The sequence below is a fragment of the Emiliania huxleyi genome, assembly GCF_000372725.1.
Source record: "Emiliania huxleyi CCMP1516 unplaced genomic scaffold EMIHUscaffold_26, whole genome shotgun sequence".
In the NCBI taxonomy this organism is placed as follows: Eukaryota; Haptophyta; order Isochrysidales; family Noelaerhabdaceae; genus Emiliania; species Emiliania huxleyi.
The window spans coordinates 432,283-456,535 of record NW_005200088.1 but is presented as its reverse complement, the minus strand read 5'-3'; the positions used below and the strand labels follow the sequence as shown (position 1 = coordinate 456,535).

Here is a 24,253-nt window from a genome sequence, read left to right as displayed (position 1 = left end):
GTCTCCCCTCACACAAGGTGGTACTGCAGGGCAAGGGCCAGGCGACCCTCGCGACTCCACGTCTAGACGTCAGGAGCCCCGCGGCATTTAAAGTGCAAGGCCCGGTGCGCGCGGGTGAGCGGTGTAAGTGTGCGTGCGTGCGTGTGCGTGCGTGCGTGCGTGCGTGCGTGCGTGCGTGTGTGCGTGCGTGTGTGCGTGCGCGCGTGCGTGTGCGTGCGTGTGCGTGTGTGTGTGTGTGTGTGTGTGTGTGTGTGCGTGTGCGTGCGTGTGTGTGTGCGTGCGTGTGTGCGCGTGATTGCGTGATGATGAGTGAGTGTGCGCCTCTCGAGGCTCTGCGCAGCAGCTCCACCCCTTGCGCGCTCGAGTGCCTAGGGACAGAGAGCGCGATCCCCATCAAGCAAGACTGAGGAGGAGGCGGAACAAGCTCGCCCCGTCCAAGCACGGACGACGGGGCACACGCACTCGCGGGGGCACTGCACACGAGGGCGGTGTGCGCGTTCTCAGGGAGGGGCATCACCACAGACACGAGGAGCCGTTATCACTCCATTCCGGAGCTATCTGATTGGGCAGTCACCTCTGGGCGAGGAAGCCGAGCGAGTCGTCGGTGCCGCTGCTCCACCTAAAGCACATCACCCACCAATAATAATAAGTGAAACAGCGAAACAGCGCGTCGTCCGCGCCGCTGCTCCGCCGAGAGGAGCCGCCCGACGACGGGTGCGAGGATCGCCGCTCGAGCTGCGCGTCGAGGGAGAGGCCGACGCTAGCCGACGGTGAGGAGGCGTCGGCAGCCGCTGGCGCATGAGAGCTGATGGCCCTGCCAGAGGCCATAGCCGAGGCTCGTCGGCCCTGGATAATCTCGTCACCGCCGCGCGCGAGGACAAGGGCGAGCATCTCCGCCTCGTCGCTCTCGCAGGCGAGGTGCAGCGGCGTCATCCGATACTTGTCGGGGACCCTGAGCTCGAGGCACGGCTGTTCGCGAGAGAGCACCTCGGCCGCCTCCACGTGCCCGCTGGCGACCGCGACGTGCAGCGGCGTCTGCCCGTCCTCGTCAACCTCGTCCAGCGGAGCGCCGGCCTCGACGAGTACCTCGAGGATCTCGACGTGGCGCTCCTCCGCCGCAATGTGCAGTAGGCCGGCCAGTGGGCTGCCGCTCGCAAGCGCCTCTCTCAAGCCTGCCACGTCGCCATTGCGTGCGAGCGCAGCGGCGGCTTGAGGCATGCTCACGGGAGGTGAAGGGCGCCGCCGTTGTGGGCATTCGCGAAAAAAAAAAGGCGCGGGCTCTAAAAGAGTAAGGCCGCACGTCTACTTCGTCATAGTGCCACGACGTGTGGCCTAGATTTAGCCCACGCGCCTCTGCTCGCAAACACTCACCCATTTGATTGTCACTGTCCGTGAGTGCGAGATTAGGGCTAGCCGCAGGCAGCTAGCCCATGAGGAGGGCGTCCATAGACACCTCACTAGACCCCACATACGGTCTCGTCCGTGCCTCGCCGGCCGGAGAGATTGCTAGAGGTGGAGCATGCTGCTCTAGCCTCACATGTCACTTCCTTTCGTCTGTTGTTTGGTGTGCTCTTGTTTGTTTCTCTTGGCACCGTGGAGTGCTGGGGGGGGCGACAGGGAGGATGTGGCCTTGAGTTATGTGTACGCCAACTCAGGGTGTGTGGCAGCCAGCTGGCTGTGTGTCTTGTGAGCTTGTTTGTGTCTGTGTGTCGCTCGTGCGTGTCGTCATCATCTGTCCAGCGTCCACCCATACCGCGTTGGTGTCCAGTCCGAGCCTGGCTGTTCTTCACCTTTCTACCTACCTACCTACCTAAGGAGTGCAAAAGGTAGAGCGAGGCACCCGGCGAGCAATATCCTGTACCGAGCGACTGGTAGAATGAGCGAGGTGATGAGCGACCCGGTGATGGCGGCGGACGGGCATCGATGCGTATGACGGTATGAGCGGTCGGCGATCGAGCGCTGTGGCTCGCGACCAAGTCGACGAGCCCGCTGACGGGCGGCGAGCTCGAGCACAGCATCCTGGCCCCCAACCACATGCTGCGCCGTCAGATCCGGCGACGTTGTGGGCATTCGCGAAAAGTTGTGCGCGAAAAGAATTTTACGACCAAACGCCCAGTTGTGGAGAAGTGTACCTTACCTAGAACATCGTCACCGTGCCGATGCAGGTGCTGCTCTAATTAACACGAATTAACACGAATTAACACGAATTAACACTAATTGACATCGCCACCGTGCCGATGCAGCCCGGCGAGGTGCTGCTCTGCGACAACTACCGTGTGCTGCACGGGCGCGACATCTTCGACGGCGACCTCCCCACACCTCCCCACACCTCCCCATACCTCCCCATACCTCCTCGTACCTCCCCACATCTCCTCATACCTCCCCATACCTCCCCCCACATCTCCCCACATCTCCCCACATCTCCCCCCACCCCTCCCCACACCTCCCCACACCTCCCCACACCTCCCCACACCTCCCCACACCTCCCCACACCTCCCCACACCTCCCCACACCTCCCCACACCTCCCCACACCTCCCCACACCTCCCCACACCTCCCCACACCTCCCCGAGAGCAGGCGACCGCCTGCACGCCGTCTCCTGGTTCGGCGACGAGAAGCTGCAGGACGACAGCGCGGCCAACAAGCCGGGCGACCTGTTCAACGTGGTGCTCAACTCGGCCTTCTGACGGTGGCGCACCCACTTATTGGGGGGGGGGGGGGGGCGGTACGCCAAACGCCATGCACATGCAGCATGGGCTCGAAGCCGAGCGTGGAACAGTGTTCAGTGTGTCACTGCGACCGTGCGAGTTTCAGCTTTCACTTGACACTTCTGAGCTTCACAGGAGTTTCCCTGTGAGGGAGGCAGTACGCACACGCACAAATTATACACACACGGCACAGTCCACAGCGCCCCGCCCGCGCCGTGACTGTGTGGACGGCTGCCGCGACGGCTGCCGTGACCGTGGCGGCTGCCGCGCACCTGCCACCTGCCACGCCCGCCACGCGAGCCGCCGCGCCGCCGCCGGGCTCCGGTGGTGGGGATCCTAGGCTCCGCACACCGCATCGGTCGGCCTCGTGGCGCAGCCACAGCAGCCTCTCTTTCGTGGCACTAATAGCTCGGACCGGCCGCCGCCCAAGCGAAGACCGTCAGAATTGGAGGCTCACAGCACACGAACGGCACCAAGTGATTTGCGGGCTAGTTCAATTTGATGTACGACTGCTGGGTGACGATCGCTCGGGCCCGAGGGTTGGGTAGGCCAACCCCGCGAACACGAGCAGCGCGTTGATTTGCGAGGGAGCGGGCATGGGACCTGCGCGCCTTCTCTCTCTCTCTCTCTCTCTCTCTCTCTCTCTCTCTCTCTCTCTCTCTCTCTCTCTCTCTCTCTCTCTCTCTCCCTCCCTCCCTCCCTCCCTCCCTCCCTCCCTCCCTCCCTCCCTCCCTCCCCCCCCCCCCCCTCGCTGTCTGTCTCTCTCTCTCTCGGTCTCGGGCACCGTACCCATACTACTCAAAAGTACAATATACTACCACAAAGCACCACTAGCGATTTCGCGCGGAGGGCGTAGTGAAGCGCTGGGGCGCTCACTGTGTGTTATTCGGGTGGGGATCCATCAGTGGTAACCGGCTTTAGTCACAGATCCAAGCTCAGACGCCACACCAACACCACAAACACGCTCACTTCGCCGCTGCTGTAGATGGGCCGCCGGGGGCCCATACTACGTCGAAGTACGGACCCGATCTCGGCACTCACGGGCTGCCACGCGCCCGCACGCGGCGCGGGCCGCACCGCCCATGCCCCTGGGTCACCGACCCCGCCTCTCGGCCCTCTCGGCCCTCAGGAGCGTGCGGGAGACCGGCGAGGGGCGCGCTGCGCGCCGCCTGCAGAGCCGCCAGAGGCATTGCCGCCTCCGCTGGCGGGGTTCCCGCGCGCCCGCCCGCGCCCGCCCCCGCCCCCGCCGCGCCCGCGGGCTCCGGATGCGCCGCCCTCCTTCTCCTTCTTCTCAATGGCAGTCCGCGCGTGCTTGTCGACGGGTGGTCGGCGTGGTCGAGGGGAAGGTCGCCGGCGGCCGCAACCGTCTGCCGCCGTCGCTCCGCCGGCTCTGACCGAGTATCGGGCGTTGAGGGCGGCGGCGCAAAGCGGGTCTGGCGCATCCATCGCCCGCACGGTAGCGGTAAAAAAATTAGAGGCCCGGAGACTACCTACGAGCACAAAGATCGCAAGGGCGGGGACCTGTTCCTCTTTTTATCCATCTCACAGTAGAGAGGTGTCCGTTTTTTTATTTATTTACGAGCGTATTACAGATCTATATTACACCGAGGGCGGATGGCGTGCCCTTGATCAGACGATTCCCCAGCCGTGTTTCTGACATCCTTCTTCATGTGTGTGGTGCGCTGCCGGTGGTATGATGGCACTGGCACGACTGCTCGTCGGCATAGACGTTGACGCCCGCGGCCATCACCTCCTGCTTCTGCACCTTCGTCGAAAAGTAGCACTTGCTGGGGTCCAGCGCCCGGTCAAACTTTGGCCAGATGCCTGAGCAGCCGCGGGGCGCAGCTCTGCGGCGACGCGCGGACAGGGCTGGCGTGGCTGTGTGGCGCGCGGCCTCGCGTTCGGGGCAAGCGTAGGGACAGAGGCAGCCAAGGCCCCGCTCTCTGGCCCCGGCCGCCACGCGCTCGAGCGAGCGGGGCCGGCCCTTCCTCTGTGGCCTTGCGTGGCTCGCGCGCAGAGGGTGCACGGGCGCGGTGTGTGCTCGCGGTGTGTGTGCCGACGTCCGGAGTGTGTGCAGCGCGCCTGGCTGCCCGCAGAAGTAGATTTTCGTCGGCAAGGGGGGGATGTCGCACCGCGGCCCACTGAAGCCGTCGCGACAGGAGCATTCGCACGTGACAGCGTTCGCAACGACGGAGCCGTGGGCACCGCAGACATCGCTACACTGCGCCTCCCGCACAGCGAATCCGGGCGCGTCGCACCACTTGTTGCTCCCACAATCTGTGCCCCACTCCCGCCACCGCCCCGCGCAGTCTGGCCTCGCATCGCACACGAGCCCCTCGGTGTAGAGATATGCGCTTTCGCTGCTGCTCACCCACCATTCCGACGTGCCGCTGGGCTGGAGGAGCAAGTAGTCGCCCATGCTCGATTGGTAGACGGCCTTGCCGTTGCAGAGCTTGCCAGTCATGCGTGTGTAGATGCCGTTCAGCTCTCCCTGGCTTGCGCCCGAGATCTCAACCGCCCTGGGGATCGGCGTGTAGAAGTTCACCGGACTAAATGCACGCGCCTGGCGCTCCCACTTCTGCGTGAGATGCTCCCTGAGCGCCTGCCCCTTTGCGGCATCGATCCGCTCCACCACCTCCCAGATGGGGCGCAGCGCCCCCCCCACGAAGCTTGTCGTCATCAGCGCTCCTTCAACATCCGTGCGCTTCGTATGGCTGTCGGTGAACGATCCCTCGCCTCCGATGAACCAGTTGCCTCGTCCTGCTCTGAGCGCCGCTTCGACACTGGCCTGAGTGTCATATTTTGTTGCTTGCATCGTGTATGTCTTTTGCACTACACCGCCAAGGTTGGCAGATCGCGCGTAGAAGCTGCCGAGTGTCTCTGCGATGTCCTGCACGCTAGACAGAGGCACACCTTCGATGTAGGCCTTGAGCGATTGGTCGAGTTTCGTGTGCGGCTGCGTGCGGAATGCGCCTGCGGTCATAGCACGTTGCTGGTTGAATCGCACGAGTGAGTCTTGCCGGACGGTTTTGATGGAAGATTCTGCGCTAGAAGACACAGCCATGCTTGCCGCTGCAGAGAACGCGCCAAAGTAGCCGGCCACACCCATCTTTGCTGCCATGTGTTCGGCGACGGTCTTTTCGGACGTCGAGTAGACAATCCTGCCGTCAGCGTAGTGACTGGGCGCAACGTCGACGTCGTCCGACGAAATGTTGAAGAGCTTTGACGTCTTGCGGATGAAATACGGCACGTCTGGGTCGACGTCAAAGCCGTACGCAAGGACAAGCCATGGCGCTTCCATCTGGCAGTGGGGACCCGAGTAGCCATCGTGGCACCTGCTCGTGGCTGGTGGGCACCGCACGCCAAGGTCGCAACGGGTTTGTAGGTCTTGCCCCACAACGTGCAGAGCGCTAGGTGTGCGGCGGCGCCACCAAAGACTTGCGACCATCCCGACAGCGCTCAGAAACATCACGCATAGTAGCACGCGCTTGCGAGACCACGAGTTTGTGGCTTGTGTAGTCTCCATTGGTCGGATTGAGGCGTGGGAGACAATGTAGCAAACAAGGCGGGAGAAAGGGCACGCGCCCCCCAGCGTCGCCGGAAACTCCAGATCCGCCCCAACAGGTTTCTTTCTTTCGCCTGTGTTAGTAGGAGGATGTGGCCCTGAGTTATGTGTACGCCTACTCAGGGTGTGTGGCAGCCAGCTGGCTGTGTGTCTTGTGAGCCTGTTTGTGTCTGTGTGTCGCTCGTGCGTGTCGTCATCATCTGTCTAGCGTCCACCCATACCGCGTTGCCGTTGGTGTCCAGTCCGAGCCTGGCTGTTCTTCACCTTTCTACCTACCTACCTACTGTTAGTGCCAGTGCGGCAAGTCCCGTGCCCAGTGTCGTGCGAGGGAGTTTTGTTGTAAAATTCTTTCGCGAACCGCCTCTTTAAAACGGCAGTGTCCAGTGAGAGCGACGCGAGTTGTAGTGCGAGCCAGCACGCAAGGCACTAACGACCCTGCCCTCCTACGATGGAAACGCCTGTGCCCGGCGGTGCGACGAGACGGTAGAAAGTCCGCGACCCTCGCCGTCACTCTCTCACTGACCACTCGCTTGGTTTTTTTCGCTCCAGCCCTGGTAGACCGCAGAACTACGAAGCCTTCACACTCCATCACTCCAAGGGGCTGCTCACTGACACACTGTCCGCTCACCCGTCACAGACTGGGGGGGCCGCGCCTCGCGGCAGCCCGCCTCACGGCGAACCGTCTCTCTCTCTCTCTCTCTCTCTCTCTCTCTCTCGACACCCCACGTGATAGACAGAATTGCGTGCATCTGCTCTCTCTCTCTCTCTCTGTGTGTGTGTGTGTGAGAGAGAGAGAGAGAGAGAGAGAGAGAGAGAGAGAGAGAGAGAGAGAGAGAGCAAGAGAGAGAGAGAGAGATTTAGCAATACCAAACAAAGTGTTTGTGTTTTGTGTGTGTGTGTGTGTGTGTACAAATATGGCTATCAATGTGTACAAGGACCGTGCAATGTCCAACTCGAGGCGCGATTCTAGATCTAGTGGTAGCTGGTAGTGCCCGCCCGCCGGGTGGGAGACGTGCTCATCTATGTGTAGCGACGTCGTGCGCGACGCATCACGAGTGTTCGAGTGAGTACATGTACAACTAGCGATCTCCTATATCGCGCACAGCGCCCCCCGCACAGCACGGATTGCGCCGTCGCGCGGAGCGCGCGAGGCAAGGGGCTCGCCCCCCTTGCCCCAGTGGGCTCACCCCCCTCTCTCCGTCAGAGCCCGCGGAGCCCGAGCCGCGCTGCCGCTGCTTTCCACCGGTCACTCTTCCACTCCTGCAGCGCCTAAAGCGGTCTGTGCCGCTACCCTTCCGGTAGGGCACAGGTCACCCTGACGTGCCTACCTTTGGAGTTATTCGGGCCGCACTTGCCCGAGAGGCCGCCGAAGCACTGGAGGGACTTGCAGCCGCTGCCACCGTCGCCCACGCTGTAGACGGCGCCGTCGGGGCAGGTGCAGCTCCCACCCCAGTCGCCGAACGTGTCGCCGTGCTCCACCTTATTGACGGTGCCGGGCGGATAGTGCGGCGGCGAGGGTGGAAGCACCAGTGGTGTCACCACAAGACTGGGCGCGTCGCACCAATCGCTGTCACGGCCCGTGTCCCACTCCCGCCACCGCCCCACGCACGCCTCGGGGCTCGCTGCGCACACGTTCGATGGGCTGTCGATCCACCCATTGTCGTCACAGTCGACGGCGCGTTCACCGCGGCCCACCATCCAGCCAGAGTCATCCGTAGCGGCTGGAAGAGCACGTAGCCGCCAGCACTCGCCTGGTAGACGGGCTTCCCGTTGCAGAGCTTGCCAGCCACCTGAGTGTAGATGCCGTTGAGCTCAGGGTTCCGCTTGGCCGCGCCGCTGATCGAGTACGCCGGCGCGAGCTCAGGGTTCTCGCACCGCGGCCCACTATAGCCGTCGCGGCAGGAGCATTCGCAGGTGACAGCGTTCGCAACGACGGAGCCGTGCGCACCGCAGACGTCGGTACACCGTGCCTCCCGTACTCCGAATCCGTGCGCGTCGCACCACTTCTCGCCCCACGCGCAGCCTTCGTGCAGCTCGCTAGCCACCGCCCCGCGCAGTCGGGCCTCGCATCGCACACGAGGCCCCAGGTGTGGATATGCCCCCATGCCTTACATGATGCAGCGCTTTCGCTGCTGCTCACCCACCATTCCGACGTGCCGCTGGGCTGGAGGAGCAAGTAGTCGCCCATGCTCGATTGGTAGACGGGCTTGCCGTTGCAGAGCTTGCTCTCCATCCGAGTGTAGATCCCGTTGAGCTCTCCCCAGCTCCGCTTCCTTGCGCCCGTGAGCTCAACCGCCCTGGGGATGGGCGTGTAGAAGTTCACCGGTCTGAACGCACGCGCCTGGCGCTCCCACTTCATCGTGAGGTGCTCTCTAAGCGCCTGCCCCTTTGCGGCATCGATCCGCTCCACCACCTCCCAGATGGGGCGCAGGTCTAGCCCCCACGGGTAGAGGTCGTGGCCGTCCGCAGCGAAGCTCGCCGCCCATCGCCGCCGCACCTCCTCGAAGTTAGTTCCACGCCCATCCACTGCGAGCCAAAGCTTGGTGTCCCCGCCCTCGGCGTGGAAGCTTGTCGTCATCAGCGCTCCTTCAACATCCGTGCGCTTCGTATGGCTGTCGGTGAACGATCCCTCGCCTCCGATGAACCAGTTGCCTCGTCCTGCTCTGAGCGCCGCTTCGACACTGACCTGATTGTCGTCTGCTGTCGCCTGCATCGTGTATGTCTTTTGCACTACACCGCCAAGGTTGGCAGATCGCGCGTAGAAGCTGCCGAGTGTCTCTGCGATGTCCTGCACGCTAGAAAGAGGCACACCTTCGATGTAGGCCTTGAGCGATTGGTCGAGTTTCGTGTGCGGCTGCGTGCGGAATGCGCCTGCGGTCATAGCACGTTGCTGGTTGAATCGCACGAGTGAGTCTTGCCGGACGGTTTTGATGGAAGATTCTGCGCTAGAAGACACAGCCATGCTTGCCGCCGCAGAGAATGCGCCATAGTAGCCGGCCACACCCATCTTTGCTGCCATGTGTTCGGCGACGGTCTTTTCAGATGTGGAGTAGACAATCTTGCCGTCGGCGTACATTTCGGGCGCGAGATCCACGTCGTCCGACGAAATGCTGAAGAGCTTTGACGTCTTGCGGATGAAATACGGCACGTCTGGGTCGACGTCAAAGCCGTACGCAAGGACAAGCCATGGCGCTTCCATCTGGCAGTGGGGACCCGAGTAGCCATCGTGGCACCTGCTCGTGGCTGGTGGGCACCCCACACCCAGCCGCTCGCAAGGGTCTTGAAGGTCCGCATCTTGCAGAGCGCTCGGCCAACGAAGCGTTGCGAGCATCCCGACAGCACCCATAGCCAGCACGCATAGTACTAGTAGCGTCACGCGCTTGCGAACCCACGGCTTCGCGGCTGGCGGGGTCTCCATTGATCGAGCTGCGGCCTTGACAGCGGCGCTCGGCAAACAGCGTCGCAACAGCGTCGCCCTTGTGGAACCTGGCGGGGGCTAACTTCAGCTGTCCCATCGAGGTCTCGAGGGTCCTCGTTGGTGCTTTTTATTGAGCTATAGCCCTCAATAAGAAATGTTTTTTTGGTATCACACAATCGCCGCGCCGAGGAGAGGACGATAGTTGTAGTTCGAGCCAGCACGCAAGGCACTAACCCCTCCCTCCTACGAAACGCCTGTGCCCGGTGGTGCGACGAGACGGTAGAAACGCGCCACCCCCACCCGCGCGCTCTCCTCGGGCGTGGGCCCCTGCAGCGGTGGCGCGGCGACGCGCCACCCGTCGGCCTCGCACAGCCGCCTATAGGGTATAGAGGACTCGACCAGCGAGAGCCACAGACTCGCTCGCCGGCGCATGGAGCGACGCCTGTTGACGATGCCGACGACGCAGCCGCGCCCGCCGTCCGGACAGGCGCGCAGCGCTGCGGCGAATCGCCCTGCACGCGGGGGCGCGTGTGTGTGCCGGGTGTGCGTTCGCCACAGAATCGCGGCTCCGTGTAATCTGTAAATCTCACCAACATTGAGGCATGAACATAATGATACACGCAACGAATTGCAACTCGATGTCGAGATCATACAGGTGGAACAGGCGTGAGACACAAGATCAAGTGACGGTGAGCGAAGTTTGCCTAACACAAGGCCCGTTAGCGCTGGCCGCTGCGCGACCACGGCGCTGCTGCTGCCTCGCAGCTGCACCGCTGGGAGCGGGAGGGAGAGCCTGCAGCCTGTTGACGCTGGCCGCGCCACGGGGCCCTGGTCGGGAAGCGCCGAGCCAAGCCCCCCCCCCCCCCCCCCCCCGCCCCACCACTTCGTGTTGGGGAAGTTCCTTACCTCACCTTACTCGAGCAGCATGTATGTATGTAGAAAGATGAACAACAGTCAGGCTCGGACTGGACACCAACGCGGTATGGGTGGACGCGGGACAGATGATGACGACACGCACGAGCAGCAGCATTGATTGATTGATGGGAAGGCGAAACAGAAAGAAAGAAAGAAAGAAAACAGACACGCCAAACGAGGGATGGGACGAGGACAAGGTCCCCACCTGCACGAGCAGGATTTTGGAAGGACGATCAGGGGGACAGGTGGGGCTCTCCTGCTCCTGACAAGGGACACGACAGGCTCGCAGCGCGGTGCGCGGTGGACTCCCACATCCACTGGCGGTCTCATCTCAGTCTAGCGACCTGCCTCCAGCTTGTCGCTGGCAGTCTCTCGCACATGCACACTGACACAGGGGTGGCAGGGGCGGCGGCACGAGTCTCCCACATACTATGCGGGCCTCACTAGAGGTGCGGCCTGTGCGTGTCCTCGCCCTTGAGGGGGGAGGGGAAGGGGCTGTGTGTCTGTGCATGTGTGTGTGTGTGTGTGTGTGTGTGTGTGTGTGTGTGTGTGTGTGTGTGTGTGTGTGTGTGTGTGTGTGTGTGTGTGTGTGTGTGTGCGTGTGGAGCCGCCCTGAACGCCACGAGCGCCGTCGGCAGCGCGCGACCGCCACCCAAAAGTGGAGGTACATTAGGAGCCGCAGCCGGCCTGCTCTATCAGCCCCGCAGCCGCGGTGGCGCGACCGGACCGCGGTCGCTCCAGGCGCCTTTTGGCCCCGGTTCGAATCGCGGTTGGCGCGCGCCCTCGCGGAGCGACGCGTGGCGCGCGACGCGCGCGCGTGCGCGTGCGCGCCCAGCCGAGCCCTAGGCCGTATGCCGTCTGCCGAAACAGCAGCACCCTAACGCGCTAGTTTACTTTTCTTCGCTCTGTTTCGCGGCCGTGCTGTCACACATGGCGCGCCCGCTCCTCACGCACAACCTCGTGGCTCTCCTCGTCGGCATCGCGACGGCCGCGCTCCTACTGGGCCTCGCGCTCGTTCAGCAGCAGCCCGTCGAGACTCGCCAGGCGGCCGCGCCGCAGGCGCTGGCGGCGTCGCCCGCCGCGGTGAGAGCTCTCTCCTCGGAGGTCAGGGCACTCTCGCGTGCCCTCCAGCAGCAGCACGACGAGGCGGCGGCGCAGCTCGAGCAGCTCCGTCGGCTCGCGCCGGCGGCGAACCGAAGCAGCGCCGGCTCCTCCGCCGCCGCCACCGCCTCCTCTGCCGCCATCGGCTCAGCCGCAGCGTCCGCAGCGGCGTCCGCAGCTCGCGAAGCGGCGGAGGCGGCGGCCCTGGCCACGTGCACCGAGGCGGACGTGCCGATCCTCAGGCTGTGGCGTCGCCCCTGCCCTGGCGGCCGCGCCGGCTTCGCATGCGACGTGCAGTGGGACCTGCAGGACCGCTTCCTGCCCGAGGGGAGCAGGTGGCTGTTTGAGTGGAGGGGCGCGCGGAGACGAAGTATGAAGGAACGATTGATGCATTGACAGGTGGCTGCATACGAGTGGAGGACCGAGGCGGAGCAGGGTCAGCTCCTCCATCAGTTGAGCTGCTTCATTCATTTGGCAGGTGGCTGTCGGAGTGGAGGTCTGTCCGTGGCGCGGCGACGCAGTGCCAGCGAGGCTTCTTCACGGCCCTCGCGGCGCGCATGACGGCGGAGCGCGGGCTGGTGGCGGAGGACGCGTCTCTTCACACCTCCTGCTGTGAACAGGCCCGCATGACGGCGGAGCATTGGTTGGCCGAGTGGGACGAGCAGCCGTTCCGCATCGCCGCCACACCGCCACGCACGATCGGAAAGATGGCGCACACGCTCGCGTCGACCAGGTACTGCTGTTGATGGGTGGTGCCCGATGGTCAGTCATGAAGAGCTGGTAGGTGCACCAGCTCGCGATGGTCAACTACTTCCACCTCACCCTCCCCCCGCGCGCAAAGCCGCGTCTCAGGCAGCCGAGGGTGCCACTCTCGCGCATGCTCGGGCAGCCTCGAGCCATCTCGGGAAAGCTCGGGCACTCTCGCTCCTCAGGCAGCCGATGGTGCCGGGGGAGAGGTATGTCCCTCTGCCGCAGCCCGGCTTCCGCTGGAACGTCCTCGACTACGGCGGCCCCAACACCATCTCCTCTCCGCTGCGCAACAGCCGCCGCTGCGGCGATCTGGGCGTCGCGCTGGCAATGCCTGTGGCAGCGCCGTGAACGGCGTCTCCCACACCTCTGCCTGTGAACAGGCACGGGCTGGCACTGCCTGTGGCAGCGCTTCCCGCACCAGCGGAGGCGGGGCGGCGGGGTGGCGCCGCCGGCAGAGTCGCCGCTCGCGGCGGCAGCGGCGGAGCTGTACAATTCCTCGCGGAATGGAAGTGCCGACGCGGCGTCGATGGTGCAATATCTGGTCGCGTCTGCCGTCTCGGAGGTCTTCATGACGCCCTCCGAGCCGCTGGTGGCGTACATGGACCAGCACCTCAAGGTGGTGTGCCACGTGCCGGGGCCGTACTGTGGCGGCACCGCGCTGGAGGCTGCGACGCCGCTCGCCGCGGCGCGCGAGCGACACGGCGATTCGAGGGTGTGAAGAGCGCCTGTTCACACCTCTGGGGGTGTGAGCAGGCGCACGTGCGACACGGCGACTCGTGCGACCGGCGGCGGGACGAGCCCGGGCCGTGGTACGCCATCCTAGAAGCGCAAGCCAGATCGGTGCCCACGTCCAGCTCGAGAGGGTACACTCTTGATGACGGGGGCGAGGTCAAGCTCTGTCCAAGGTCAAGCTCGCCGCACTGTGCGCCACACTGCGCGTACGCGACGAGGCCGTCCGTGCGGCAGGAACGCGATGTTTGCGCTCGACGAGAAGAAGGGGAAGCTCGAACGAGTCAACTACCGGTGGTGCTACTCGTGGAAGGTGAGACCAAACCGACCTCGGGCGGGGGCACGCGCCGCGCAGCACACTCGGTCGGGCCAGGGACGTGAGCAGACTCCACTCGCCGAAGACTTCGACCGACGCCCGCCCGAAAGGTGTACCGCGCGGCGCTGGGCGAGATGCAGCGGCGTTACGGCGCGCGCACCGCCGTGAGCCCGCGTCGCCTCTTCACGGTAGCGCGCTGTGAAGAGACGCCGTTCACAGCAGGCGTGCGCACCGTGCTGCTCGCGACGGACGACCACGACGGCACAGTTATGAGGGAGGTGGAGGCGGAGAAGGAGCGCCGACCCTCCCTCCCTCCCTCCCTCCCTCCTGCCCGCCACCTCCCTCCCTCCCTCCCCGCCGCCTCTGCCGACGGGTGGCGAGGGTGGAGGCGGGCGGCCTCTGTTCACACGTCCGCGCCGCGGGCAGGAGCTCAACTTTGTCTTGCTCGACTTCCCTCGCGGCCAGTTCCAGAAGCGCGGGTGGATGGAGTTCCGCCAGGACGTGGACGAGCACGTCCCCTTCTCCATCCCGAGATTACCCGAGATTACCCGAGATTACCCGAGATCAGGACGTGGACGAGCACGTCCCCTTCTCCATCGCCGCCGCCATCGAGCTGCTCTCGCGCGCCGACATGCTCGTCGGCAACAACACCCCTCGCACGTGTCCCGCCCGCTGCGGACGGCGTCTCTTCACACCGCGCTGCTGCGGGCAGGCAACATGGGCTCGCACGTGTCCCGCATCGTCTACGACAAGATGGTCGGCGCGAGCTCGACCTCGCAGCTGCCGCCCTTCATCTCGGTCGACGGGTGCGCCACGCCTCCCTCGCCACCTCCCCCGTCGCCACCTCCCTCGCCACCTCCCCCGTCGCCACCTCCCTCGCCACCGCCACCCTCGCCACCTCCCCCGTCGCCACCTCCCCCGTCGCCACCTCCCTCGCCACCTCCCCCGTCGCCACCTCCCTCGCCACCTCCCCCGTCGCCACCTCCCCCGTCGCCACCTCCCTCGCCACCTCCCCCGTCGCCACCTCCCTCGCCACCGCCACCCTCGCCACCTCCCCCGTCGCCACCTCCCCCGTCGCCACCTCCCTCGCCACCGCCACCCTCGCCACCTCCCCCGTCGCCACCTCCCCCGTCGCCACCTCCCCCGTCGCCACCTCCCTCGCCACCACCTCCCTCGCCACCGCCCTCGCCACCTCCCCCGTCGCCCCCGCCCCCGTCGCCCCCATCCCCGTCACCCTCCCCGGCGCAGCGAACTGCGGACAGTGGCGCACTGCCGCTCCGCCGCGAACGCCGCCCCTCTCACAGCGGCCCGGCGGCGGCTGTGAACAGGTACGGCCTCTGCTGCGACTTCACCGAGGAGTGCACCAAGGAGGCCATCACGCAGCGCCGCCGCGACGCGCGAGAGTGCATCTACTCGTACGCGCGCTGCACCGGCGGAGACCAGTGGTTCTACAGCCGGAGTTGAGATGAGTCGGTGGCCCGCATGCAGCTCTTTGCGACAGAAGCCTGGAGAGCAGCTCCTCTGCTGCTCACACACTCTGCACAGTTGGCACAGCCTACTGTGCGGCTGCCACAGCCGTGACAGCGATGGGCTCGCCCTCACTGGCCCTCAGTCACTTGTGCTGCGGCTTGTGTGAGCGACACTGCTCGGCGACTGCCGGCACACTGTGAGACCATGGGTGTGAGGTAAAACCACGCTACCAGCGCTTGGTCACATCGGCCCCGAGGTCAATTCTTCTACTCTGTTGATGACAACACTTGTCTACTCGCTGGAGCCGAGCAGGAGGGCCCAGCGCACAACCCCTGGTCAACAAGACAGCTTAAGTGTAACCGCCGATCCATGGCGCGCGTAGCTATGACAGGGACCGCGGCCGCGGACCCGGTGGCGGACGGGGCTGGCGCGCAAGCGCCGGCCACCGTCGTACTGCCGGGGATGCGCAGCGGACCCTGGAATCGCTCCGATCGCGCGCAACTGGAGGACGCGGTGGGTGTCGCACGGTTGTTCGGTGCGTCGTGTGTCAGGCTGATAAGGCCTGGCTACGAGACCATCGAGGTCGACCTGAAGCACGAGAAGGCCGCGGGCGACCGCGAGTCGGTGAAGGTGGCGGAGCGCTCGTACATCGAGCGCACCGCGCCGAAGAAGAAGGAGCTCACTGATGAGCAGCTTGCGGCTCGAACCGCGTCACGCAAGGCCAAGAAGATCCGGCAGAAGGAGCGCCGGGCGAAGGAGGCTGGCGAGCGCGCCGCGAACGAGGCCGAGAACGCGGAGCGCCCGCGCGCGCAGCTGCGCGAGAACATCGAGTACGTGATGGCCGGGCTGCGGTCTGCAGCTGCGCAGGCGCGCAGCCAGGCCGGGTCCAATATAGGAGTCGAATACTCGCTGCCCCCGGAGAGGGACGACGGGTATCGACGCGGCCCCAGCAAGGTGTACGCCACAGTTCCCCAGGGGACCGTGGCGACGACGGTCGCCCCGGACTGGCTCGCGAACGAGCTGGCCGGGCGCGGCAAGATTGATGCGGCATGCCGCGACCGCATGGTCATGCACCTGATGACGGCCGCCGGCGCCTCGGCGCCGGCCGACGCCGTGTTCAGGTTCACGGCTGGCGAGGCAATGCAGACCGAGGACGACGACGAGGACGCCGACCGCTCCGAGGAGTATTCCGACGACGACGGGAGGGCGTCCGACTTGTAGCTGGCCTCACCCATATCTTACCCTCTGCCCCCCCCCTCCTGCTACCCCCCAGGCTAGATGGAGTAGTCACAGATAGCCCCACACAGCCCCTTACCCCGGGTACTACCCCTTCACCCTCGCCTCGCTGTGTTTCTGAACACGTAGACGACCACGCTGTGGGGGTTGTGTTATAGGAGTAGGAGTGGGGTGCAGGTTGCTCACCCACGGCACCGGGCCGGTGCTTGCACTTTGAATGCCGTGGGGCTCCTGCCCGTGTCCGGGCGTGGAGATGCGAGGGTCGCCCCCCCTTGCCCCACCACTTTGTGTGTGTGGAGACGTTTACCTTACCTTACCTTACCTCAACTCACCCTCCACACCCCGTACGACTATAGCACGCACACAACGGCGACTACATAAAGACAGCGAAAGCCTTAATCCGCACCGCCGCCATCGGAGCCACCGCCTCCCACGCGCCCACTGCCGGGTCGTACCGCTCGACCGAGCTGAGCGGTTCCTCTCGCCGATCGTCACCGTTGTACCCGCCCACCGCATGCAGCTTGCCGTCGAGCACCGCCATGGCAAAATTACACCGAGCCGTCACGATCGGCGCCACCGCCTCCCACGCGTTCGTCGCCGGGTCGTACCGCTCGACTGAGCTGAGGAAGCCGTCGTCGTCGTTGCAGCCTCCCACCGCGTACAGCTTGCCGTCGACCACAACCGTGGCGTGAGAGTCCCGTGCCGTCGCCATCGGCGCCACCGCCTCCCACGCATCCGTCCACGGGTCGTACCGCTCCACCGAGCTGAGGGAGCCGTCGTCGTGGTTGTGGCCTCCCACAGCGTACAGCTTGCCGTCGAGCGCCGCCACGGCGTGAGACTCCCGCGCTGTCGTCATCGGCGCCACCTCCTCCCACGCGCCCACCGCAGGGTCGTACCGCTCGACTGAATTGAGGGCGTGGTAATTGGTATCCTGTCCGCCCACCGAATACAGCTTGCCGTCGAGCACCGCCATGCCGTGAGCATACCGCGCATCTGCCAGCGGCGTCACCGCTTCCCACGCGTTCGTCGCCGGATCGTACCGCTCCACCAGGTTGGAAGTTGCGCCGTCAGCCACGTCATCGCCGCCCGCCGCGTAGAGCTTGCCATCGAGCACCGCCATGCCGACATACCTTCGTGCCGTCGGCATCGGCGCCACAGCCTCTCCCTCCCACTCATTCGTTGACGGGTCGTACCGCTCCAGCGAGTTGACAAACTCGTAGTCGCTGCCTTGGCCGCCGATCACGAGCATGCGCGGCCTCTCGCGCTTCTTCAGCGTCTCCTTCCAGCCGCGGCGCCACGCGCGGCACGTCCCCTTGACGGCGTGCTCCTTGGCCGGCAGCTGGGCGAGGATGTGCGGGGCGAGGTCCGGCGAGAGAAGCACCTCGGAGAGGACCCACTCGGGCTGCTCCACGAGCCGTGCGGCGTGCTCCTCCGCCACGCGCAGCGCGGCGGCGCTCGCGCCCGCCTGCGCCTCGATGATGGCGCACAGCTGCGCTGGGGAGAGGCCCGCGACGCGCGCGCCGATGCGGTGGGAGGCCATGAAATGGGGGCGAGAGTGAGAAAAAAACTTCGAAAAATGCCTTTTTCGTAAAATTCTTTTTCTGCGACTTGGGGGATTCCGCACCCGGTCCTCGCTGACGCCGAGGCTCCTCATGAGCTTCCCGCGCAGCCCGTCGGACAGCGAGGTCGAGGCCCTCGACGACGCAACCTCTCAGAGCCTCCGCCACCGCCTCTCCCAGCACTGGCGCACCTTCCGCTCGCTCGGCCAGCTCCCGCTCGTGATGCTCATCTACTTCCCTCGCGCCGCGCTCTCCTTCTTCACGGCGCGCACCGCACCGCCGCCGGCGTCTATCTTCACAGCCGCAGCCCCGCACATATCAGCGCTGACCGGTCAAAGCAGCCGCCGCCGCCGCCGCCGCCGCCGCCCGCCGCCGCCGCTGTCCGGCATGCCTCTCGCCCTCTCGCTCCATCGCACCTGCGCGCCTGCGCCGCCCTCCCTCCCTCCCCGCCACAACCGCGGTCCATCGGCGGCGCGCGCCTCCTCCCTCGCCTGCGCCGGCGCCGCCTCACTCTTTCTCACCGCCACCCACCCGGCCTCGGCTGCAGATTGTGGTCGCCCAGTTTCTGCGCAACTGCGCGCGGATGCTCAACACGACGTCGTCGTACGAGAAGAAGACGAACCTGCGCATCCTCATCATCACCGACTACACCCCGCCGCAGACGCACGGCATCGCCATCCGCTTCTCGCACTACATCACGCACATGCGCCAGGCGCGCACTGCAGTAGCAACGACAGCCACACACCGGAGTCGGCCGCACACGCGTTCCGCGCGTGGCGCCAGGCGGGGCACGAGGTGCAGGTCTACTCGACCAACCTGCACCGGCAGCGGCTCACCTCCTTCGACCACCCCAACATGCCCGCCATCATCAACCCGTTCAACACGTCCAACTGCATGGCGTACAATCCCGGCCTCCGCCTCGCGTGGGCTTGCGAGGCGGGGTTTCTTTTTTCCTACGCGGGATTTTCTTTTTTCTGGTAGGCCTTCGCCTCGCGTGGGCTTGCGAAGAGTAGAAGCGGAAGACGCAGCCTGCATGGTCGTTGAACCCCTCAGCCATATCGCCCCACATCTCCCCACATCTCCCCACATCTCCCCACATCTCCCCGGCCTTCGCCTCGCGTGGGCTTGCGCAGCGTAGAAGCGGAAGACGCACTCTTGTCTCCCAAGCGGCGCTCGAGAGGGCACGGGTGCGCCGTCTTCACAGCTCATTCGCAGCTCCTCGTACTCAACCATCGCTCGGAGTACACCGCACACTCTCCCGTCCCCCCGCCCTGAGGTTGGCGTACTCACACCGCAGGCTCTCGGCGCTAAGCAGTGGGACATCGTCCACCTGGTCTACCCCTCCATCATCGGCCCCGCCATCGTGCCGGTCTGCAACTGGCGGCGCATCCCCGTCTACTGCTCCCACCACGTCGACATGGAGTACTACATCGAGCAGTACGCCGCCTCCATCTCGTGGCTCGGCAACCTGTCGTACTGGCTCTTTTGCAAGCTGCCCGCCGCCCGCCACGCCTCCGTCAACGCAGCGCCCACCCTGTGCTTCCTCGACTCGCACGTGCCGCACAAGGCGCCGGGCTGCATGCGGATGCGCATCCCGTCCGGCGTCGCCGACGCGCGCTTCAAGGTGCGTCAAGATGCATGAAGAGCACTCGCCGTCTGCGCTGGCCACCGCAGCACATCAGCATGCTGTGACGAGATGTGGGGAGATCTGGGGAGATGTGGGGAGATCTGGGGAGACAGTCTAGCACTTGCCGTGACGAGACACGCTGGAGAGATGGGGAGAGAGGGGCAGAGGTGGGGAGAGATGGGGAGAGGTGGGCAGAGGTGGGGGCATAGGTGGGGAGAGGTGGGGAGGTGGGGAGAGATGGGGAGAGGTGTTTAGAGGTGGGGAGAGATGGGGAGAGATGGGGAGAGGTGGGGAGAGGTGGGGAGAGGTGGGGAGATCGACTAGCCGTGCGGCGCAGGTGGACTCTGCGGAGCAGCTGGTGGCGGAGAGGCGCGACTTGGAGCGGCTGTGCGGCGCGGCGGCGGGCGACGCGATCTGCCTGATGGTGCAGCGCCTCGCGCCGGAGAAGGACGCCCACCACCTGCTCGAGGCGCTGCTGCAGCAGAGGGACGGCGCCGCCGCCCTCGCCGCCGCCAAGGAGGCGGGCTGCAAGGGCGGCCGGTGCGGGGCGGGAGGCGGCGGGGCGGGGCGCGCGTCGCCGGTGCTCCTCGCGAGCGGGCGAAGGCTGCACGTGGTGATCGCGGGCGACGGCCCGGCGAGGAGAGAGCTCAAAAAAAGAAATCGGCGGCCCCACGCGTAATTCTTTTTTGTAGGCGACGGCCCGGCGAGGAGAGAGCTCAAAAAAGAAATCGGGGGCCCCACGCGTAATTCTTTTTTGTAGGCGACGGCCCGGCGAGGAGAGAGCTCAAAAAAAGAAATCGGGGGCCCCACGCGTAATTCTTTTTTGTAGGCGACGGCCCGGCGAGGAGAGAGCTCGCGGCGTTCGCCGAGCGGCACGCGCTGCCCGTCACCTTTACCGGCAACGTGAAGAATGACCGGCTGCCGCCGCTGTACCGCGCGGCGGACGCGTTCGTCACGTGCAGCACGTCGGAGACGTACGGCCTCACCGTGCTGGAGGCGCTCGCGTGCGGCACCCCGGCCGTGCTGCCGCACTGCTCCGTTTTCGACGAGTTGTGGGAGGCGAGGCTGCCCGCCGAGTGGATGTACAACCACGGCGAGGCGGCGGGGCTGCTCTCGTCGCTGGCGGCCGCGGTCACGCCCGGCTCGAAGCAGCGGCTGCGCGAGGAGCCTGTCAAGGCGAATCTCGGCGGATCTCGGCGGATCTCGGCGGATCTCGGGGGATTTGGGGGAATCTTGGGGAATCTTGGGGAATCTATGGTAACCCAGGCGAGCTGGCGGGACGCGACGACGGAGCTGATCGCCCAGTACGAGAAGGCGATCGAGGCCAACTTGCCGCACCGCATGGAGCTCGCAACTATCGGCGCCGTCGTCACGAATCTGATGCGTGTCGCGCTGGTCGGGCTGCTGATCTGGTGGGCGTTGCGCATCGAGGGGCGGGTCGCCATGGCCACGGCGATCGCGCTGCTCCGCCAGTTCTCGGAGGACCCGACCTCGATCTCGCGCTGATCTCGCGCCGATCTCGCGCCGATCTCGCGCCCGCAGCTCGCGTCTGGATCGCGCAGCAGCGCGCTCCCTTCTCCCCGCAACTCGCCGGGGCTAGTGGCCGCGTGGCGGTGGCTGCGCCGGCGGTAGCTGCGCCGTGCCTGGGCTTCTTTGGCTGCAGCGGCGCAGCTGCATCGTTTCGTGAGCTATGCGAAGGGCGCCTACGTCGCTTCCGGGCTCCTACTGTCGCCGGACCGCTGCTGTGCGCTATCGTTGCTGCACTGTGCTGGGGAGTGGCCCCGGCAATCGGACATGGACAGGTACCTTAAGGTAAGGCCGGGCCGAGTCGAGTAAGAGGGGAAGGAGGGTGGTTCGAGCGTTGACTGCACATGCTTTTGAGTACAGGACACAACGTAATATATTGAAGAAAAAATGTTCCTGTTACGAAAAAGGGAGGCAAGGGCCCTGGATGTGCGGTTGCTGACTGCACTCCAAGTGCTCCAAGGGATCCGACAAGGGGTAGCGGGTATAGGGCCCCTCGAGATTGCGCGAGATTACACTCAGGCGCGTATCTCGTGATCCTGAGGGACTAACCGTCCCAATAGGCGCGCGTATATCATTCTGGAGATACACATAACATCCGGGCTCTGGGTGTAATAAGGCGGTCAAAAACGGTGCCGCGCCGCGCGCAAGGTTGCACCGCAGAAAAATGCTGTCGATTTTCCACACGTTTTTCGGAGTTAAAGTGGGTATAACGAGCGCCTCACTACTCGAGACCGGTCGATTTGAAGTGCCAAACATGACTACTGATCGGACCGAGCCGCTGGTTGCACCCGAGGACCTAATATTTACCGCAGTAGGCTTTTTACATTGCGCCGCTGACCCATGACAACTCGGACCTCGTGTCTTTATGGGCGGCATCGTGGCTTTGTTGGCCGGGTGCGTGGCGGTGCACGCGTGCGTCCCGCCTAAGCGAGGCACGCGCGCATGGGGGAGGCGGCGGCGAGCCAGTGGATGTCCGGGGGTGCGCAAAGCCTCGGATCATTTCCGCGAGATGATATCAATTCATTTCAAGCTTGTGCGACTCGTCGCGTGTCCGCTCGCAAGCAGCGGCCAGCGTGCCTCCGCGCCGGTCAGCATCAGGCGTGCCACCTCCTCATTGCCATCTCCGGGATGCCACTTTGGGCGGGCACAAGGCCGAGTGACGGCGACCATCGACGCCTGCAGCAGCGACGCTCCCACCGAGAGGAAGCTTGCGATGCGGTGCGAGACGTTGGAGCGGTTCGCACCGCAAAGGGACTCGAAGCTAACGACGCAGAATTTGACGTGCAACGCCGCCATGCTCGCGAGCTCACTTTGCATGTAGGAGTTCGATGCGAGCACGAGCTTTGCCCTCCACACACCCAGCATCGCATCTGTATGTCTGCTGGGACGGGCAAGATATGCGCTGAGCGGGTTGCGGTACGAGGCAAGCACCTTGAGTTCCACGCCTGCCGCAGCGGTCATGTTCCAGAGGACAGCGAGGTCCGGGCGTGCCAGTGCGTCCTTGCCTATCACCGAGTCATTTGACGTTTTCCATCCTCCGCCAAAGGGGTACGATAGGCAGCTGTGTACGCAATCAGGCACCACAAACGTATGGCACAGCCCTTTCATCTGCGCGAGCTGATTCACGTACACTTGCGCCTTCATCTTTGCCTCCCGCCACGAGAAAGCCTCTCGAGTAGACCAGAGAATTGATAGTTGATCGGAGAGGGAACCAGTCTCGTTGAGGTGGCACAGCCCGCTGCTCGGGCTGTTGCGTGCGCTGTGGTCGAGGACGGCGGTCAGCAGGTGGTGGCCGGTGCTCTCGCCGCCCAGGAGGAACAAGAGTGTGGGCGCGGGGTTCGCAGCCACCGCGCCGCTCAGGCCGGCGAGCGTCTCGACAACAACCAGCGCTGCGCGAGCGACGCGAGAGCCGCTCCTACACAGGCGTGTACGGTGAACCACCGACGAATAGAGCACAGGTTTTTGGCCACGAGATCCGCCTTCGAGGTCGAGCCGAGGCTGCCGGCGTCGTCTCTGCTGCTCTGGGCATCACCTGCACAAGCCAAGCAGACTTTGTTGCAAAAGCGGAGGCGGGTCGACGCGCCGTGTGTTGGGTTCCCATCTCGGCGCGCGCGAGTCCAGGCCGAACCGACTAGCTGCCGCCGCAGCGAGTGCGGCTGGGCTGCAGGCAAACCTGTAGCAGGCGCTCGGCACGCTGTCCGGAGGCGCTGTGGCTCACAGCGAGCGCCTGCAGCTGGAGCGCCTGTGGCTCGCGAAAAAAGTCGAGAAGAGGCTTCACAAATAGGAATTTTTAAAGGCCAAGGTAGGCCGCCTATTGAAATCGAACAGAGCGCTAGCGCTCTCTTCGCGCAAGCTCGCACGGCCTCTCCCGCTCCGCTGCTGCCCTCTTGGCGGCTCTCCGCCCGCCAGCTCGACCAACTCGACCGCGGAGAGGCTGGGCTTGGCCGGCGGCGCGACGCGTGGCCTCTGCTGCGGCCATCTCGGACGCTCAAGCGGCGCCAGCCAGCGGCTCGGCCGCGCATCCTTCACACACGCCGCCACGACCAAGCTGAGCGGGCCCGGTGTCGAGTCATGGTGCGAGATGCATGTCAGGGGCGGCTGTGGCCACAGCAGGTCCACCAGACGGGCGTCAAAGCTTGCCGTCGGCGTGCTGTGGTGGCGAGAGCCGAGACCGCTGCAGAGGAGCCGAGTGCAGTGGCGAGCCAGAGGCTACCAGGGTCACCAGGTGGTAGCCCTTGCCCATTCTGAGCAGGGATGTGCTTTGATGGGGTTGTGCTTGAGCGTGTGTGAAGTGGGAGTGCGTGCCGGCGGTGTCTGTGGCTGAAACGGGCGTGTGTGAGGCTGCAGAGCCGTGGTATGAGCCAGAGTGAGCTTCATCACCCAAGATAAGTGCGGTTTGGGACGGCTCAGGCTTGATACTGATGAGCCTGGGCCAGGAGAGCGACAGAGAAGGCGAGGTGGTGAGCTGGGAAGCCGCTTTGTCGGCACCTGGACGTGTCGCGATGAAGTGCCAAAAAGTACTATTTGCGGCTATTGCTCCAAACTTCGGGAGATAAGGCCTACATATTATGACTGCATCCATGAGCCTAGTGCATGAGGGCTGTGGGTCGGGACATTTCACGGTCGGTGGCGCCGACAATGACCTCCGTAATGCCCTCGCAATCGGCTCGGATGGGGTCCACCGGGGACAATCTCGGAGCCCTCTCCGTGGCATCACGAGCCGGTGTGAGCTTGCAGACCCGAGGTAAGTGCGGTTTGGGACAGCTCAGACCTGATACTGATGGGCCTGGGCCAGGAGAGCGACAGAGAAGGCGAGTGGTGAGCTGGAGCAG

The 24,253-nt window shown here is 64.9% G+C and overlaps 4 protein-coding genes across 4 annotated transcripts; all 4 read left to right on the top strand.

Moving 5' to 3' along the window:
• Window positions 1-11,536: 11,536 nt before the first annotated feature.
• EMIHUDRAFT_450465 (hypothetical protein) lies at window positions 11,537-12,805 on the top strand (the record flags this gene model as incomplete). Its single annotated transcript, XM_005777527.1, has 5 exons — window positions 11,537-11,689; window positions 11,930-12,042; window positions 12,186-12,285; window positions 12,328-12,440; window positions 12,640-12,805. 5 exons carry the CDS (start codon window positions 11,537-11,539, stop codon window positions 12,803-12,805), a joined length of 645 nt encoding a protein of 214 aa, XP_005777584.1.
• A 178-nt stretch (window positions 12,806-12,983) lies between these two features.
• On the top strand, window positions 12,984-15,206 carry EMIHUDRAFT_450464 (hypothetical protein; the record flags this gene model as incomplete). The annotated part of the gene is made up of 9 exons (XM_005777526.1): window positions 12,984-13,169; window positions 13,211-13,266; window positions 13,424-13,480; window positions 13,560-13,612; window positions 13,725-13,780; window positions 13,929-14,003; window positions 14,071-14,164; window positions 14,215-14,308; window positions 14,831-15,206. Coding segments are annotated over 9 exons (812 nt in total), but the record flags the coding sequence as incomplete, so codon positions are not given.
• Window positions 15,207-15,341: 135 nt separating this feature from the next.
• Window positions 15,342-16,193, top strand: EMIHUDRAFT_206290 (hypothetical protein; the record flags this gene model as incomplete). Its single annotated transcript, XM_005777525.1, has 1 exon — window positions 15,342-16,193. One exon carries the CDS (start codon window positions 15,342-15,344, stop codon window positions 16,191-16,193), a length of 852 nt encoding a protein of 283 aa, XP_005777582.1.
• A 1,667-nt stretch (window positions 16,194-17,860) lies between these two features.
• Window positions 17,861-21,309, top strand: EMIHUDRAFT_450463 (hypothetical protein; the record flags this gene model as incomplete). Its single annotated transcript, XM_005777524.1, has 8 exons — window positions 17,861-17,986; window positions 18,315-18,491; window positions 18,569-18,708; window positions 18,906-18,954; window positions 19,065-19,391; window positions 19,732-19,818; window positions 20,087-20,150; window positions 20,224-21,309. 8 exons carry the CDS (start codon window positions 17,861-17,863, stop codon window positions 20,898-20,900), a joined length of 1,647 nt encoding a protein of 548 aa, XP_005777581.1. The 3' UTR covers window positions 20,901-21,309.
• Between the last annotated feature and the right edge of the window lie 2,944 nt (window positions 21,310-24,253).